At 44.9% G+C, this 19396-nt stretch overlaps 2 protein-coding genes and 1 long non-coding RNA gene across 5 annotated transcripts; 2 read left to right on the top strand and 1 right to left on the bottom strand.

Annotated features, from left to right (window-relative positions):
* On the top strand, positions 815-4375 carry LOC8066917 (growth-regulating factor 5). The gene is made up of 4 exons (XM_002437677.2): positions 815-1469; positions 2063-2429; positions 3317-3771; positions 3890-4375. Exons 1-4 carry the CDS (start codon positions 830-832, stop codon positions 3895-3897), a joined length of 1470 nt encoding a protein of 489 aa, XP_002437722.1. The 5' UTR covers positions 815-829; the 3' UTR covers positions 3898-4375.
* Positions 6655-7939, bottom strand: LOC110431326. Its single transcript, XR_002448812.1, has 3 exons — positions 7902-7939; positions 7589-7695; positions 6655-6880 (listed from the first exon to the last, which is right to left on the bottom strand). It is a non-coding gene; the product is annotated as an uncharacterized LOC110431326 (long non-coding RNA).
* Positions 13886-16625, top strand: LOC110430898. 3 transcript variants are annotated; one of them, XR_002448334.1, is made up of 4 exons: positions 13886-14144; positions 14758-14827; positions 15596-15675; positions 16117-16625. XR_002448334.1 is itself a non-coding variant. In XM_021449087.1 (4 exons), the coding sequence occupies exons 1-4, from the start codon at positions 14015-14017 to the stop codon at positions 16214-16216; spliced, it is 324 nt and encodes a 107-aa protein (XP_021304762.1). In that variant the 5' UTR covers positions 13886-14014; the 3' UTR covers positions 16217-16625. The 3 variants fall into 3 exon arrangements, 2 of the variants coding, with proteins under 2 accessions (XP_021304762.1, XP_021304761.1); XM_021449087.1 differs by having other exon boundaries at positions 14810-14827; positions 15600-15675; XM_021449086.1 differs by having other exon boundaries at positions 14810-14827.

The following is a 19396-nucleotide window of genomic DNA, read 5'->3' as shown; positions in this document are numbered from 1 at the left end:
GTCGCAGCCAGTGGCCGGCCCATCGTCGCACCTCCACCGAAGTTAGGGTTTACTTCGTGCCCTGACCGTAGAACTATAGCGATGGATTGCCCTGACGGTTAGCGGACAGGACGACAAAGGCAACGAAGCATTGTTGATCGTGGTGGGGCGGAGCCAGGCTTAGGTGAAGAGGAGAGGGTCTTGTTAGTGATGGGTTAGCAAATATGATAGAATAACGAAAGACAATGATCCTAGCCTATTGCTCGATAGGCGGTGGAACAAGGCAATGGTAGGAGGTAGTGACGACGCGATTGGTTGTGCGATAATCTTCATCCATTGTTTTTCAAATTATATGTCTTTTTGGTGTCCATGTCACAAATTTGACTTGATTTTTAGAAAATAAGTGCAATATTTATATTTTTAAATAAATTTATTAAAAAAACCTAGATTCAAAAGATCTTTCCAACAATACCAAATATGTTCCATAAAAATTACTAATTTTTAATATATATTTTATCATAGTTTGTTTATTATTAGAAAATGAAAACAACAGTTATTTTGAAACCAATTGTGTTCCATTAATATTAATAATTTTTAATATATATTTTATCAAAGTTGTTTATTAAGAAACGGAAACGATAATTGTTTTAAAACGAAGGGAGCATATAGTACCAATGTAAACGAGCACACTTTATCAACATTGTTTGTTCATTCATGGATTTAAAAAGAAAATGTGAAGCGGGTTGGAAAAAAAAAAGGAAAAAAAAAAGGAGGACAAGGAAATCCCTAGGCTGCCCTTGGAAGGGCAGCAGGGGGGCAGCCCAGCCACCGGCCCCCGGTCCAGTACAAAATGACAGACAGCAGAGCAGCAGCGTGTGACGCTGAGACGAAGACAGCCGAGCTGCCGAGGCGAGCATCCAAATCCAAATCCAAAGCAAGCAAGGGCGGGCGGCAGCGGAGAGCAAAGCGATTCGCTTCGCTATCTGCAGATCCCCCACCGACTCCCTCCTCCCCTCCCTTCCCTTCCATTAATGGCCGCCACCAAGAACCCTCCAACCCCCACCTGACCTTCCCTTCCGCCCGCCCCTCCGTTCCCTGCGCCTCCGCCTGTACGTTCTCAGAGCCGGTCCAAAGGCAGGAGGAGGAAGAGGAGGAGGAGGAGGAGGAGCGCGGCAGTGGGGGTGGGGGCCCACCGATGCTGAGCTCGGCGTCCTCGGCGGGGGCGGCTATGGGGATGGGCGGCGGGTACCCGCACCAGCCCCCGCCGCTGCCGCTGCCGCAGCGAGGTTCGGCGGCCGCGGTCTTCACCGCCGCGCAGTGGGCCGAGCTGGAGCAGCAGGCGCTCATCTACAAGTACCTCATGGCCGGCGTCCCCGTCCCGCCCGATCTCCTCCTCCCCGTCCGCCCCGGCCCCCACTCCGCCGCCGCCGCTTTCTCCTTCGCCGGCCCCGCCGCCTCGCCCTTCTACCACCACCACCACCACCCGTCCCGTGAGCTCCCCTACCATCCCCTCTCGTTGTTGTCTCCTTCATTCGCGTGTATATATACATCTCATCAATCTCTGTTCAAATGGATTCGTGCTTGCTTGCTTGCTGGTATTATCATACCATAGGGGAAGGAAACTAATGGATGCCTTTTTCAGGAGAGAAGAACGCATAGCATAGATCTTTTGCCTGCCCTGCTGCTTATATTACTGGGATTGGATTGGATTGGTTGGTTGGGTATTGCCGCGATTTATCTCATCGAATGATTCATTAAGCATGCGTCGCCTAGCATCTGGCATCTGTGCCTATGTGATGGGGTGGATCTTTGTCACCTCCTTTCCTGCTTGCTCACGCAATGGGATAGGGATTCTTTATTATTCAAACTTTTAAACAAAGTAGGAGAAAGCATCTTTGCATTGGGTTGGTCAAATGTTTATGTGCTTTTGATCTACCCCAGTAGCAAGTAGGAGTACATCGTTTCATTAGAATATGAATATATACACTAACTAGGGCTGTCCGGCTGTGTGAGCAGGCGATGGCTGATTCGATTTTTCGATGTGCTCTCAGTCTCACCCTGTATTTTGGTTTCCCTCCTGCAGTGAGTTACTACGCCTACTACGGGAAGAAGCTGGACCCGGAGCCGTGGCGGTGCCGCCGCACTGACGGCAAGAAGTGGCGGTGCTCCAAGGAGGCGCACCCTGACTCCAAGTACTGCGAGCGCCACATGCACCGTGGCCGCAACCGTTCAAGAAAGCCTGTGGAATCCAAGACCGCCTCGCCTGCGCACCCGTCGCAGCCCCAGCTGTCCACCGTCACCACCACCACCCGGGAGGCTGCTGCCGCCGCGCCTCTTGAGTCCCTTGCTGCGGCTGGGGGTAAGGCTCATGGCCTGTCCCTCGGTGGCGGGGCTGGCTCATCGCATCTCAATGTCGACGCTTCGAATGCTCATTATCGCTATGGCAGCAAGTATGGTTACATCCGACATCCCTTTTTTTCCGTTCTTGTTGTTGCTATCAAATGGCCATTGGATTGGATTTGCCTGGCCTGCTTGCTAACTATACTGGGATGCAGCTGCGCTACAATAGGTTTTCTTGCATGATTGGGTGGGGGCTGAATTACTGCCATGCTATTTGAGCTGGGGCCATTATTGATGATGCTATGGTTTTCATTGGTTCTCTTTTACACTATTATTGCAAAAGGAGAATCACATCCCAAATCACACTTTGGTGTATTGACTCTTCAACGGCAAAAGCACTTCTGCCACTCGCTTATTATATATGTTGTACAATATAGAAATCTTTTGCAGTTTTGCCTGCTATTCTCTGGGCCCTGGCTGCTTCTGGTATCTTAGATGTCTATAAATTTATATATTTCTATAAATTTAGGCTCGCAGCTGCCATGTCCATGCCCTATACAACATAGGTCTGTACTAGTATTTCAGACAGATTTTCTTATTAGCCCCCTATTTTGTACACTCTCTCAGACACATTGTTTTTTTAGTTATGAGTTTGTATAAGGATTTGCACATCAGCAATTGCTATAGTTTTAGATATTAACTCATTATGCTGCTTTTGACTGTTTTTGTTTTCCAAGACAAGATAGAGTAGTTCATCTCTTGATTTTAGGTGCTTCCTGAGCTTGATTGTCTGTCGGGGTTGACTTATTAGCTATTTATTTATCACCTCTGCATCTATTTCACTTCATACATGTCTAGCCGGTTGCTGTAGGCAGAAATATGATACTAGAGTAGTACACTCCAAGCAATAGTGCCGGACTGACAAGTTTTCTGTCAGTTCATAATTATTTGTAGCAGCTTGTGATCGTTGCATATCCATAACCAATTCATTTTGCAGGTACCCTATTGGAGCTAAATCCGATGCTAGCGAGCTGAGCTTCTTCTCAGGAGCATCAGGAAACTCGAGGGGCTTCACCATTGATTCTCCATCAGATAACTCATGGCACTCCCTGCCATCCAATGTGCCCCCGTTTACATTATCTAAGGGCAGAGATTCTGGCCTCCTGCCTGGTGCCTACTCCTACTCCCACATTGAGCCGCCGCAGGAGCTTGGCCAGGTCACCATCGCCTCGCTGTCCCAAGAGCAGGAGCGCCAGCCGTTCAGCAGCGGTGGTGCTGGGGCCGGGGCTGGTGGGCTGCTCGGGAACGTGAAGCAGGAGAACCAGCCGCTGAGGCCCTTCTTCGACGAGTGGCCCGGGACAAGGGACTCATGGTCGGAGATGGACGACGCGAGGTCCAACAGGACCTCCTTCTCGACCACCCAGCTCTCCATCTCCATCCCGATGCCCAGATGTGAGTTTCCTACTGATCCAGTTCCACCTTAAAAGTCTCAGAAACTGGAATCCTTTTGTTTGCTTCCCCAATCACGCTTGGCGTGTTCTGATGACAGCGATCAAAACTGTTTCCGCAGGTGATTGAGAACGAAGCTCGGGCGGCCACTAGGTGAGTGTTGTCGCATGACGCTCACCAGCATCGCGCTCGCTGCTAGCGAGCCTTCACCCCGGAGATTGATGAGTCGGCAGCGCCTGCCCCCCGTACCCACCCCGCCCTCGCCCACAACCCATGCCGTAGCTATTTGTTTATCGCATTAAGAACAGAACTCTCTGTAAGAGCCGGATCCTACCTCATGTATCAAATGGGGGAGGCACTGAACTCCTCCATCCTGTTCCTAAGGTTGTACTACCATGCTTTGTACTATTTGTTGTACCCAGACCAAGAATGAAAACCGCCCAGTCGTCGTCGTTGCATTAGATGATGCAAGTGTTTTGTGTGCTTTCCAGATTTGTGTAAAATCTGATGGCGAATCTGATAGTAGTCGAGTGTAGTAGGTGACTAGCATCTGTGGTACCTTTTGTTGTGCTAAACTGATGCGAAATCTGATGCTGCTTGGCTGCTATTCGTGATGTGCCCCTTTTTCTTTCCTAGATATTTTTCTCTGAAATATTAATGTAAAATGAAAGAACAGAAAAGGATGCTCCTTTTTGCTCGCACGAATTCAACACGGATGTGACGGTTCTGATGCGCTCACTATCTCCTCCTTTTTCCTGAATATAATATAAAATATTATATACTCTAAAAGGACAAAAGGTAATGGAAAAGAAGGAAAAAAAACAGGCGAGAGGTGGCTGCACTGCACGTGAGCCTGGCTCGTGTCTCGTGCGGAGCTGACCTGAACTGAAAAGGACGGAATGGCTCCGAAGTTGGCAGCAGCTTTTGAACGCAGGACGGGACGGGGACGGCATCGTATCGGCGTTGCACGCAGCTGGGTCGGGAGGGGGAGATGCCAATGCCAATGCCCGAAAAGGCTGCCTGCGGCTGCGGGCGTTGGTGCTCTGGCGACTCATCATCGGCATGGCCGGCAGGTGTCGCGCTCATGCCATGGCATGGCATGGCATGGTCAAAGGCGACGACGACGACGCCCTGAGCCCCAGCGGCCGACCATGAAATGCCCGGACCGCCAGAGCCCGCCGCAGCATTGGTACTCAAATATACTGTAAAAAACGACGTCACGTCGCGCAGCTCAGAGCAGCACTGCCTGATGATGCTCCTTTTTCCGTCGCCTACCTACCTGCAGGAGTGTCACTGTAGTATCCAGGGTGAGTGTGACCCCGGCAGGGCATGGATCATCTTTTCCTTCGCAGCGTTGGTTGCTGCTGTGGCTGGCAATGGCAATCACGACGGCATCATATCAAATATCACATCCAGGTGATGCGAGATTACAACTGACACCAGCAAAAGGTTTGTTAACGGCCGAGCATTATCGCGCTATACTAGTCCATTAGATGGGCATCAATTTAATAAGAAAATTATAGAGCTCGGCCATATGTACACCTTTGTATAGATACGTACGAAGTTGTACTGATTTATTTCTGCAACAATGTCGTTTCACATGAAAATTTTGTGAACTGCAAAGTCATGTATACCCCCGTCGAGCTCTACAACTTCCATACATCCACCTTAACTCGAACTAATATGATGCTTAGATATACCATGCTGGTGAATGGATAAAAATCAAGGGAATTTTGTTTACCCCCAATGTAATATTGAAGAAAAGAACACAACTTGTAAACATGATCTAATAATACGCAAATAAGTTTATACTAGGTAGCGTGCCCGTGCGTTGCTACGGGATAGCTAACAATTTATCTTAAAAATACATAGATCGCACGATAAGATAACAATATTATAAAAAATGTTAAAGTGATATTTAATCGAAAAACAAACTTTATGAAATTAACATAGTCACATAGTAAAAAAATATTTGTTGCTCTATGAACAAAGATGCTAGACAAAGATAGAAAGAAAACTCATGAATGTGTTATGAAAAAGTTAAAATTTACAAATGTTATAGATGTATAATTGAGTGATGGAATATTAACCATACATTTTTAGGAGTCTTCAAAAATAATGCAAGAAAAAAACAAAGGAGACTTGATCAGTTGAGAACAGTTAATAAAACTGATCCATTTGCAGATACATGACTATTGGACTACAGTTCATACAATTCACATGCTGAATTACTTCCTAGGGTCATCTGTAAGGGGAATTTGGGATGGGATTATCATCGAGAACCGTGGCTAGGAGCCGCCGCTGCTGGATTTGCCAGGTCCTGGGCAGGGCCGCTGCTAACTCCCAGCTTCAGTTGTAGCAAACCCTCAGGTGTCTGCAACAATCAAGAGAAGCTTATCAGGGCCATATCTTCTACAAGGAAAAAAAACAAGGCATAAATCGCAAGGTATAATTCAGAGATTTAGAACCACATCATTTTCTTGAATTAATAACCAAACAGGATATTGACATGTTATTTAGAAACCATGGAGATGAACGGATATCTCAATTAAGATGCCATCTATAAATATTAAGGGATACACATGAAAATAATCAAACTACCAAACTATGGTGGTATTTCGTCATATGACAGTGAATTCAATGGACTGAAAAAAGGGACTCCTCACTGAATCCTTCTGCATCCACCAAACTGCCATGGCAAAAAGAGTAGTGATAAGTGAGTACAAAATTTCATAAAAGTTGAAGAGCATTCAGGATCCTCAACCCCTACAATCTGCTCTGTGACTACCTCTTCCAATTGAATAGGATCTAGAAGAAATAAAGGAACAATATGAGTCACTTACTGTTATAAAAATATTGTCGGAAACAGAATTTTGACACAACATCCTTGCATCAAAGGTGCATAGCACTTATCAAGTATCTGTAAAAATGATTATACCCATTCCAGTACTATAGAATGTAAACACAAAACATAGATGAAGACATGAATGAGGTGACTACCTATTTGCGATCATTCCTATGTTTAGATTAAGAAAAGGTGCAGCACAGCCAAGATTATAGAACATTTTTAAACCGGTCCAACTTTGCTTCTCCCAACATAAGGATCTTGCAACTACATATAAGTTAACAAGAGAGACATCATTTTCTTTTAACAGGAAACACATCACTTTATATTCACCTGTAGGGTCTTTTTTGTCTATGTGTAAAGAACATGTTATAATCGCTCTACTCAATTGTACATTAATTGCTCACAGGAATGCAGACTGGCTAAAAAAAGGGAGAACATAATCATCATAGCAGAGCCAATATGAAGGATCACTCGGTGGCAAATGAAACTGAACTGTCAACTGTAACCTAGGATAAAAAATGTATAGTGTGGATTGTTCATGGTAGGGCAAATTTTCAGTGTGACAAAAAAAATTAGTATGAAAATTTTCAGCATGGATCCAATATAAATCTGTCAGGACAAAAATTAATTTATCAGTTCTATTTCTTTATTGGCAATACAGAAACTAAGAAACAACGTCATATTACTGGGCAATATATATATATATATATATATGCCAATTAACCTAGTAGTTTATTAGCTGACGCAACATGAACATGGCAACAATAATCTAGTTTGGCCATTTGGGCAAAAGCAGAATGACACAACTATATTATTTGCATAAATCATGCAGAGGTAAGGTGCTACAATCTTTCACAAACTATATAAGCTGGAGAATAACCATCAACACATAGCTACAGACTCTATATATAGTGATTAAACTACCATCAGCCAGATGTAATAAACAAAATCAGTGATGAGAAAAGGATACACCTTTACATTTGGTTGGTTTGCGACATGATGGCGGCCCCCCATAGTTGTATGTATCTAGAGACCAGCAGTACTTGGATGCAACTGTCTTGGCCCATAGTTGTATGTATCTAGACACCATAAATTCAGATTTCAAAATCTCACAAAATATTCAACTAAATTTAGCATTTAAGTAATGTATGAGCACTGTAAGCTATCAGGCAACAAGTAATACTTCATTCCTTCTATTTTACATATCTATCAGGCAACAAAAAAATAAACTGAGTCAACACTGCCCTTTATCAGGACCTGAATACCAGAGAAAGATAGTTCTTACTATGTGAAGCTTTGCTTTCATAAACATGTGAAGTAAAGATCATGGTCTAGTTATTCTTCTCGACCTGAAATATGGATGAAACAAACTTCCAATAATGTAAAGCTATTATTTCCTTTGTAAAAAAACTAAGCATCTTTAAACTGTGATAATAGCACGATAGTTTAAGTTGTAGTAGGCACTTTAAATAGGTGGGCTACAGAGATGCTTAGTGTTTTCTTAGGATATTAGGAGTCCTTCTCTCGCAATAGACAACAACCAAACAAATTGCCAAAATTGTAACTTGCATTCAGTTATGGACATATGCGCATGATGATTCAGAGAAGCATGAGACTCAAAGCACATTTAGTACTATTGTGGCCTATGGGAGACGTAGAGATAGTACAACACGGGCACTGACTCTAGAATCACTGTGCCGGCGGTGGCTCGCACTGGCCGGTCGTGGCCGTCGCGGATTCCGACGGAGCAGCCTTCGTGGGCGCGGCATGTGTGGCGCCTCAAGGACTCGTGCCCGGCAGCGTTAGACACTTGCAAGGGCCTGGCGGCGGCGCTGTCGCCATGGATTCCACCGGCAGTTGCGGAAGGCAAGGACAACAGAGGTCCGTCATCAAGCCTTCTCCATCTCTGCACGGTTACACGGCGGTGGCGAGGGTGAGGAGGCGCACAACGACGCTGACACATGGATTCAAAAATAAATTACACAAGCAAAGAAACGAAAGCACATAACAAGCACATAACATGGTGAGTGAAAACTTGTATGCTGAGGCTATATTCCGATGGCACATTCATCCAACCAAGAGCATCCATAAGCACTATTGGGGAAAATTATTCTTAGAAACTTTATCCTGTGAAAATGCAGCATAGCAACAAAAACCATGTAACAACTGTGAAATATTCATAATCACCAGAACAAATACTATCCGCACAAGCCAAATTAAAATTAACTCTACAAACGAAATCACAACGCATTTTCTTCATACCTCAATTTGATGATGTCAATATACGAAACCCTTTGTGAGTATATACTACAATTCCAAATGCCCCTTTATTCACTTAATGGTGTGTGGCATAGCCATAGAACTCTTACAGCCTAAATTTTATTTTTCACGCCCTGTCTAAAATTCCTCGATAAAATGATTGCTTTTTATATCAGGTAGTAATTAGAAAAGGCCATCATGAAGCTATGAAAACAAGATTGCATGGTGAACAGAAATTATATTTAAGACCATAAGTCTTATCCAATGGTGCTTACCTTGACCGAAGTTATTTTTATGCTGCAAACTATCCGTTCCAAAATCAAGATACGGAAGCACAAGAAAGAATGTCACAAACAACATATACGATAGCACTTGCTAGCTCTTGTCAACAGACAATTATTTGTAATTATGTTTCCTAATCATGCATAAACAAAAGAGCTCGAAAAAATTTACCTATGTCAAGTGATAAATCCAAATGCCTCAAACATGGCCACAAACAACAATGATATATTTCCTGGTTTCCATCACTTGATCCACCAAATATGTGAGTTTCATCAGGACGAAAGCAGATTGCATGTACAAACAGGTGTTACAGAACATAAATTGATCGAGCTACCTATATGGAGGGGCATTACTTAAGGTCACGGAATCTTTAGGGACTACTTAAGGCTTGATATTTTTTGTCTGCATAGAAAATGGAGATGGCTGAGCAGGTTTACCAATGTTGATTTGTGGACCCTCCTGAATGTTGGTTGTGGACCTGCATTACAAACTCCAACTTTATGGAGTCATCTACTGAAACCAAAAAAACATTAGAAGGATTAAAAGAAACCTCTACTCAAACCAAATAGGATCAGCAGGTCAAAAGGATTCATGGGGAAACAAAATTACATCTCTGTTTCTTTCTACCAGTTATCTTCTTTTTCATGATCAGGACTTCATCATCAGGCTTAATAGTCAATCAAAACCAAGCTAGTAAAGCAAACCATTAGAATATTTATCAGATATTCTATTCGCTCATCCCTGTTCAGCAAACAGAAAACACTAAAAATCAAGGATCGCTCATGCAGTTATGCGCTTCATTAATCATGCATCTCCGTCCAGCAAATAGAAAACACTAAAAACAAGAACGCTCATCCAGCAAATGAACTCTGTTGCTCCATCTGTCGCAACTTGCAACAATGTTCAGGAGGTGTGTCGGAGATGGAGGCTTTCTTGAAGAAGTTCTTCCCAGGCTTGCTCAAGAGCATGGCGCGCGGCGGCAACAAGGATGTGTACTGCATCTACAACAACCAAGCGCTGACGGCCTTCACGTCGTCGCTGTACGCGTTCGGCATGGTGGGGACGCTGCTGGCGAGCCGCGTCACCCGGCGCCTGGGGCGCCAGGCCGTGATGCTGATCGGCGGCAGCCTGTTCCTGGTGGGCGCCCTCGTGAACGCCGCCGCGGCGAACCTCGCCATGCTCGCACCGTGCGACCAGGACCCGTGATCCCCTCCCTGCTCGCGCCGCCACACGCACTCGCCATCCCCTACCTGCTCGCGCCGCCCCACGCGCCCGCTCCTAGGTGGTCGCGTGCGCCTCCTCCTCTCTGAAAGGCCCTTGTTTGATTTTGGTAATTGAGTGACAACTTAGGTGGACTAATAGTGTTTATGTGAGATACACAGGAGATTAGTCCACAGGTGATGATGTGATGATGGAGGAGCTCATTGCATATGAGACATGACATGGAGTCATGTCACCAAGGTGGAGAAGACAAGATGAGGCTTGGCTTGATGGACCGGTTGCAAGAGTGAAGGGCAAGTCGGAGGCTTTGAAGCGAGGGACCGCGTGCGACGGTGAAGCTTGAGCAAGACTTGGCGCCGATGGACCGAGGCAACGGTGAAGAGCAAGTGAGGTCAAGATCGATGAACCAATACGGTCACGTGATGATATGAAGTGGATCATATCATTTGGTGATTGGTTGGTGCATGTGTTGCATCAACATCGGAGGAGATGGAATGGAATGCGCAAGGCAAAGGTATAACCTAGGGCATTTGCATTTCACCGGTCATAGGTGTGTAGAGAAGTTTATGACCGGATTTAGGATAGATGGCCGTACTATCAAGAGGGGCAAACTTGTTTGCATATCGGTCATCTAGTGCCACTTGAGCGATCTAACTTTGCATACGTGTTAGGATCGAGTGGCGTGGCAAGTTTGAGAGGCTAACTTCTTTGGGAAAATATTTGTGAAAATGCTAACACACATGCACATGGTGGTGTACACTTGGTGGTGTTGGCACATTTACAAAGGAGGTGGTGTTCCTAGGGTTGAGAGAGGTGTGGGTTCCTCTATCCCTCCCGCCGAGCTTGCGAGGCGGGATTCGGCGCTTTTGAGAAAATTAAGTGCATATTTTCTATTGCGCCGGTGGGAAGTTTGGAGAAGTCGCGGGAGTGTTTCTCGCTGAGAAACACTCACCGGACGCTGGTGCTGGCAGCACCGGATGCTGGTCCAGAGCGTCCGGTGTGGTGTCTGTGGCGCAGGTGTGCACCGGACGCACCGGAGTGGGTCCGGTGCTCAGCGTCCGGTGTGAAGGCGTTTTGCAACCCTCTCTGCGCACGAGTCCGGTGAGCACCGGACCGTCCGGTGCCCAGCGTCCGGTGAGGTCGCGAGTTTGACACCCTCTCTGCACACGAGTCCGGTGAGCACCGGACCGTCCGGTGTGGACTTGCAGAGCGTCCGGTGGTGCTGTGCAGGCGCGCGTGCGCAGTAGCCGTTGGCGGCAACGGTCGAGTTCAAACGGCTAGTGACACGTGGCGGTCAGCTGAGCACCGGACGCTAGAGCTTGAGCGTCCGGTGGCTCCGTGTGAGCGTCCGGTGCCCACGTGTTTTGCCCAGTGAAGGGGCAACGGCTAGTTTAGCCCTTGGGGCTATAAATAGAAGTGGTGGCCGGCCTTGGCCGGTGATGAGCACCCTTGGGACTTAGTGTCCATGCTTGAGGAGTGCTAGGAAAGCCTCTAACTCACTTGTGCTTGCAAGAGTGCGAATCAATAGCGAGTGAGTGATTTTAGTGCGTTGCATTGAGAGATTGCATCGAGTGGCACTAGGTATTCGTGTTGGAAGCCGGTGGTGCTTGTTACTCTTGGAGGTTGCCACCTCCTAGACGGCTTGGTGGCTTGTGACTCCGTCGAAGCACGCAAGGAGATTGTGCGGTGCTCCGGAGAAGAGATTGTGAGGGGTACGGTGCTCACCCCTTGGGGATCGCGAAGAGCAACTCTAGTTGAGCGAGACGTGAAGAGCGACAAGTGGTCCGGCCGGGTCAAGTGCTAGAGCTTGTGGTAAGCACTCCACGTGGGAGAATGTGACTTGCGGGTCACCACTAGCAAGAGGACCGGCGGCAACCTTGGAGCTTGTCTCAACGGGGACGTAGCTTGGTGGCAACCAAGTGAACCTCGGGAGAAAATCATCGTGTCAACATTGTTCTTCCCGTTGGTTTGCAAAGTCCCTAACACAAGCTTGTTCTTACATTTATATACTTGTGGTTGTGTAGTTGCTCTTGTAATTAGTTAGCTTGTGTAGCTTGCTAGTTACCTTCTTGCTTGTGTAGCTAGAAGTAGTTCCCTTGCGTGACTAATTTGGTTTGTGTAACCTGTTAGTCACTTTGCTTAGTTTATGTAGCTAAGTAAGTTGCGCTCTCTAATTTGGCATTAGTTGCCTTGTTATTGAGCTTGCTAGTGAGCTTAGGCTTTGTGCGCTTTGCCTCACTAGTTTGTGTAGGAGCTCCCCCGGTTTGCAAAGTACTAGTTGCATAGGTTTGTGTGACCTTGCTCCTAGAATTGATTAGGTGAGCTCTTGCTAAGGTAGCACCTTGCTTGCTTGTTTATGATCTTTTCAAGGTGCTAGAGAACTTAGATAGAGGGGTGTAGTCTTGGCTAGGCCGATAGATTTCATTCCGCATTTGTTTTCGGTTAGCCGGCGTAATATTTTTTAGAAAGGACTATTCACCCCCCCTCTAGTCCGCCATCTCGACCCTTCACTCCCGCCCAACGCCGCCGCACGCGACTGCTGCCCGCGCCCGCAGGTGGCCGCGCCCAACGCACGCGCCCGCTCGCACCTCCTCCTCGCCTAACGCCTCCGCATGCGCCCGCTCCCAGAGACAAACCCAATCAGGAAACCCACACCTAGAACAACCGAATGGCACACACACGTGAGGACAAATCCAAGCCCAGGAGAACCGGAGGAGAAGGAGAACGATGACGACGCAGGATCGGAGCAGGGGAGAAGGCGAGTGAAGGGAAGGGGACTCACACTCCTCCCGCGACGCCACCGGTGACGAGCGACTTGCAGATCACGGAGGGGATGGGGGACCTGCCGCTGCCCAGCTTCTCCGAGTCGATGCGGATCACGGAGGGTGCCGTAGCTTCTCCGAGCCCCAGCCAGGCGAGGCGGTGATGTGGGAAGGGGATCGGAGGTCTTCGGTCTCTGCTCACGGTGGAAAGGGGAAGGGGATCGGGGTCTCTGGTCAGTGCTCACGGTGAAGATAGGAAAGGGGAGGGGATCACGGACGGAGATGCCGGTTTCCAAGTTTAGTGGCTGGGGAGCTGCAGCGGACGCACGTCGGGTCACGGCAGGAGGACGAAAACAAAAGCCGCACCAAAAAAAAGTCCTTGTTTTAGTCTTTTTAGTTGTAGGAGATGAAAATTGTAGCGCTTGATGAAATCTACATCTTTGTGTGTCTCACGAAGTTTTTATTTGAAGCCAATCTTTGTTCCAAAATTATCGATGCAATGTTCAAATTTCCATTCGAGAAATACCACTGGTTCAAACAGCTGTAAATGAAACTCCGCCAATTAAATTGGCAAAATTTACATATGACCATTTCAATATATCTTAGTATTTTTCGGTAATTATCTCTGAAAAAAATGAATTTGATAACAAATAAAAAAAATCTGCACAACAGGGGTATGGTCGTGTGGCCGTGTGGGGGGCGAAGTTTAGGCCTGGCCCAGTTAGAGCCCAACCGAATGAGTGCAGAGTTGCCTTCCTCGGCACCTTCCGGCACTCATGGCGTCAGCAGTGCTTCCCGAGAAGAAGAGATGGCACTGAGGGACCTCCGCCAGATCACCACCTCTCGCTGAATCGGACCCTGCGGTCCCTCCTCGATGCCGAGCTCCATGACCATGAGCCCCAATCCCTCGCGCCCTCCGCCGCCGCCGCCGCCGCCGCCGCCGCCGTCACCGTGGCGGACAGCATCCCCGTCGTTGCACCGTCAGTTCGTCACTGAATCGAGTGGTAGGTTGATATTCAGCCTGTACAATCTAGGTTTTGTGAATTCATTTCATTTCTCGACTCGAGCCGTCGGTGTGAAAAATGCAGTGTGTCCAGGTTGGACTGCTGTTTGTAGCGTGTAGTTTGGTTGGCACTTGGCCGTGACATTTTGAGGTGCGCAAGTTCAGGCTTTCTGTCAATGTTTGGACTCCCTTCTGATTTATCTAAAATAGGCTTGTCATGATAATTAATTTTGTTGCAATCCTAGGATGCTCTACACTTCATGGGCTTAGATACTATGAATATGAATCCTAGAACGCTAGTATTGTTTTATAACGTGCAGAAATGAGAATGCATTTCCCCGGATTCTGCATAGATCTGAACTTGTTTTACCTGTATTTTTTTATTGATTTTGTAGCTCGGACTAATTCTAGGCGTTTAAAGATCGATGGATTTTTGATACATATCCATTTTCTGATATAACAGTTATTTTGTACTAAGTCTGAATCTTTTAGTACTCATGTTTGTCACCAAGTTAGAATAGAACAGTTTTTACATTATGGTGCAAACAGCAAACTGCATTTCAGACCACAACTAATTGGTTTTTGTTTCTCAATGTTTCTCCTAACCGCTGGAGGTTGGAGATAAACTTTATCCAAGATGCTGTTCTGATGCTTTCTTCTATGAAGTTGCTCGATTGTATTCAGGTATGCTTTTCTGCATATTTGCCCTACACACTTTAAAATTGGACAGGCAACAAACAGGGGTTTGTTTGATATGCCATTCTGGAGGATAAATAATGATAGCTGCTCAGCAGTCAGCAGTAAGCAGCATGTCAATGCATAGGAAAGTTTTGAGCACAGAACAATCTCTACCATCGATCGTGTAACACATTAGACACCACGAATTCACGAAATTATTTTATTTTCCTTGTTTGCTAGAAATTATGTACTGCAAACAGCTACCATGCGAATTGGACTAGAATAGACCTATAAAGAATGAAATAGGGCAGTACACCATTGATCTTTCACCTTTGTCAGCCACGTTTGCACACCTACACTACATCAATCCACTGAAAAAAGGACTGTCTGATCTGTTCAGAAAGGGGAGCATTGATTTTGAGTAGGTTGAACAATCCATGGAGACATTTTGAGTGAACATCAGTCCCAGTATTGTGTGTTTAATTTTTAAATCTTGAACATTTTCCTTATTTGCATAGAAGCAATGCTTTTTGTGAATTCATATGAAAGAACTTCTTTTGTGCTTTGCACACCTCTCTTCCCTCATGTTAACAAGTTGCAATGTTTTTTCCCACTAACTCATTTCTTAATTCTCCCCCAAGGAAAACTTCTGTGACCTCTATCCTTATAGTTTGAACTGTTGCACGATCTCTCTCTCTCTCTCTCTCTCTCTCTCTCTCGTTCAGTGTTATCATGGGAAGTGTTTCAAATAATATGCTGCTACTCTGCGTGTAGTCAGTTACCAGGCTGAAGTTGGTGGTTTCCAGCATGACGGATCTCTGCACCTACAAGCAAGGAGTGAAAAGTATGGAAAGGTACATGCTTCGTCAACTACTCTATAATTTATCTTCAATGTGCAGTCAAAACCAGTTTATATGGCATTTGCTATGCTTACTGTACCTTTGTACTGTTATCAAGCTGTTTCTTTTCAATGCCTCCAATTTAGCTTTGTGCCATCTGTAAAAGATAGCTAGAGGCCGCCTTTAATGTGAGTGCAAAAGTTTGTCCATGTAGATCAATCGGTGCAATAATGCAATGCAGACTCATGGTAGATCCGTGGATGTTTCATATATAAATGAGCCTTAAACCTCCATTCCTTTAGTTTTTCCATATGTTGATGATATCTTAAGTAGGCCTATGATTTGCTTGTGTCTGGTTTAGTTAAACTCTTGTCTTACCAAAAATTTGCCATTGCTACCTGAGACAACATTTGGCTATCACTGATACGTTTTGAGGGGAGTTTATTATTGATGCAGCTGGAGAGGGGTCCATTGCGGACGGTACCTCCATATATCTGGTTCGTTAAACGAAAGAAGCAGCAGCCTCATCATCTTGAGAAATACAGTGTGGAGTTGAGTCTTGGTTGCGACGGATTCATGATAAGATCTTCAGTTTCCAGACAGTAGACAGCAGAGACTTGCTGATTATCGCTGCCTGCTCTGTTGACGATACCTTGGAGGCAAAATACATACATGACTACATATGTGCACCTAACTGAGTACAGAGATGTAGCGAGTGCTTCGCTCCACTCTGGGCTGAACATGCATTTGATAATGGATTTTAATGGTGTCGGCAATGTAGTTCCAGGCAGTTATTTGATCTATCTGTTGCTAGCTCACTGCTCTTTTTGGTCCTGTGGAATGTAAATAATGTACCAGTAGGATGAATTGTGCAAGGGAGGTTTTTGTGTTGCCTGCTGGGAGATTAATTTGCATATAATGTGGATGGTACTACTCCCTGTCATAAAATGCGTATCTGATGACTAGAGTAAAAGTCATAGGAAGTTAAATTTAGCCACAATTTTGTCTTTATAATATATTTGCTAAAAAAATGAATATTATCTCATAGGAACTTTGGACACAAATCTATAGTACAGTTTGGTTCGTCGCGGTAAACGTTAACTCCTATCACTTCGAATGTTTGAACACATGCATAAAGTACAATATAAATTATTTACGAAACTTAAAATAGAATAATTTATGAGACAATTTTTTGAGTCTAATTAGTCTATGATTGGACATTAATTGTCAAATAAAACGAAATGTTATAGTACCTATTAAACTTTTAACACCTCAAGTCATGCTCTGAACTTGCATATAGGCCTTGTTTAGTTTGGAAAAATTTTGGTTTTTGGCTACTGTCCAATCACGGAGTAACTAGACTCAAAAGATTCATCTAGACTGTGCAATTAGTTTTTATTGTCGTCTTCCATGCATGCGATCAAAGATTCGATGTGACGGAGAATCTTGAATTTTTTTTGCGAACTAAACGATGCCATAATTTGATTTTTTTTCTCATCTGGTCAAACACGATTGCCGTTTCTGGACGGAGCAGTGTTTATTATTTGTTCTTTTTTTTTTCGCTTATCTGTGAACTGATAGCGGTGTAGCACAAATGTAATAGCTGTTGTTCATTGCAGTTGAGCATAAATACAAATTCAGATATGTCGTATATTCATATATACCCAGAGATTATGTGCTCCGGTTAAACGCATCAGCGCCTTTTCAGTTAACAAAGAATAAAGTGACTTTTATGCGTAAACTGGGACTTGAAACTCTCCATGCTCTAGAGGAGTGGCTCAGCAAGGTCTGCCACAGCAATGCGCTCGCAGTGGCACGGGGCGACCAGCGATATCGCGACGACGACGACGAATGCTGGGGCGGTACGCGTACATTCACGACCTCCTGCGCCACTGACGAGAGCTGCAATCTTGATTGAGCGACCCTAAGGATGGATTGATTGGGGTTGGAGGTGTTCAGAACCTTATCAACCCTCTTTATCTTGGGGGTCAAACGTCAAATGAGGAGCGGGTCGTATTTGGTCGAACCGCCAGGTATACTGTGAATCCAGCGTGAACTTTTCACGTGGCCACGTAAAAGGTCACATCGTGAATGTAACAAGCATCGTGAATGAAAGGGGGGAAAGAAATGGCTGAAACAGAGAAACCCACGCGAATCATATGGTTCTTGCGGAACAGAGAAGCACTCCACAGATCCAAGTCCATGTGTGCCTCTGTCTCTGGGGGAATGTCCCCCGGTGCACGCGAATCATATGGTTCTTGCCTGAGCTGGATGCCGCCGAATTACTATACTAGCCCGGCGCATCGTTTCAGAGCTGAACTTGAACACACCATTGCCGTTACACCAAACTCTGACTCACATTTTTCTATTAAAAGTCACTTTAATAAAAGGAAATCGTATACTCCTATAAAGAAGCGCATATAAGTTTTCAAGCCACCGCCCTGAGCCGAACCAAAAAAAAAAAAATCGTGGCATGTCAGATTCAGCTCGGCTCGTTGCCGTTGTTAATTAAACCGAGCCAGACTTTTTGAGCATCTCCAACCGTCTGTGAAAATTCACTTCGCAAATATCATGATTTGGCAACTCTCTAAAATATATGGCAAGTGAAAAAATAGACTCTCTCCAATAGTTTGTCATTTTAACTTGGTAAAATAAAAAAGTAAGCCCGCAACCTATATTATCTGGATTTATATTTCATTCATCAGTTTGTAGTAGAATGAATATCCACTATGTTTATTTCTTGTGAAAATTTTTATTGCATTCACAAACAGAAAAACAAAGAGCATATGCATTCAAGACCTGGCATCCATATTCCATCGACATGACCCTAGCAGACGAACCCGAGCAAGTAACATGACATGACCCTAGCAGACAAGACGTGACAGAAGCAACAACACGGCAGCGTAATCTGAAGCAGCACAGTGGACCGCGGCGGCCGAGCACTCTCCGGTCGCATCCAACAGCAGCAATTGAAGAAGAGCAGGATCGCGCTGGCCACCAACAGCGATGCCAAGTGTGATGCGCGCGTGTAAAGATGCGCGCGCGGAGGGGAGAAATAGCAAGTTACTAAAAATAGGAATCTCATTTGGCAAACTGTTGGAAATAAAATTTTCTTATTTTACCAAATTTTTAAGGATAACAACCTTACTTGGCAAACTGTTGGAGATGCTCAATTTTTCCTTAATTCTCCAACTGAGTTACTCAACAGCAAACAACAGTTGACTAAGGCCTTGTTTAATTTGCACCTAAAAACTTTTCGCCTCATCCCATCGAATATTTGGACACATACATAGACTATTAAATATATATATATATATATATATAATATTTGTTTGTACAATTTGCATGTATTTTACAAGACGAATCTTTTGAGCCTAGTTAATCCATAATTTGATACTAATTACTACAATTATAAATATGCTACAGCACCTAAAAACTTTTTTTCACAAACTAAACATTGCTAGGACCTCTTTGGATTGCAATGTGGAAGGCCAAGTAAGGTCTACCTTAGGTCTTGTTTAGTTGGCGAAATTTTTTGAATGTGGCTATTATAGCAATTTCGTTTGTATTTGATAATTATTGTCCAACTATAGATTAACTAGGTTTTAAAAATTTATCTCACAAATTACAGATAAACTGTATAATTTTTTATTTTTTATTTATATTTAATGCTCCATGTACCATAAGACTCGATATGATTAAAAATCTTAAAATTCGCTGAAGTAGCTAGGCTTTT

Source organism: Sorghum bicolor, chromosome 10, assembly GCF_000003195.3.
Source record: "Sorghum bicolor cultivar BTx623 chromosome 10, Sorghum_bicolor_NCBIv3, whole genome shotgun sequence".
Lineage (NCBI taxonomy): Eukaryota > Viridiplantae > Streptophyta > Magnoliopsida > Poales > Poaceae > Sorghum > Sorghum bicolor.
This window is presented reverse-complemented; position numbering and strand designations above follow the sequence as displayed.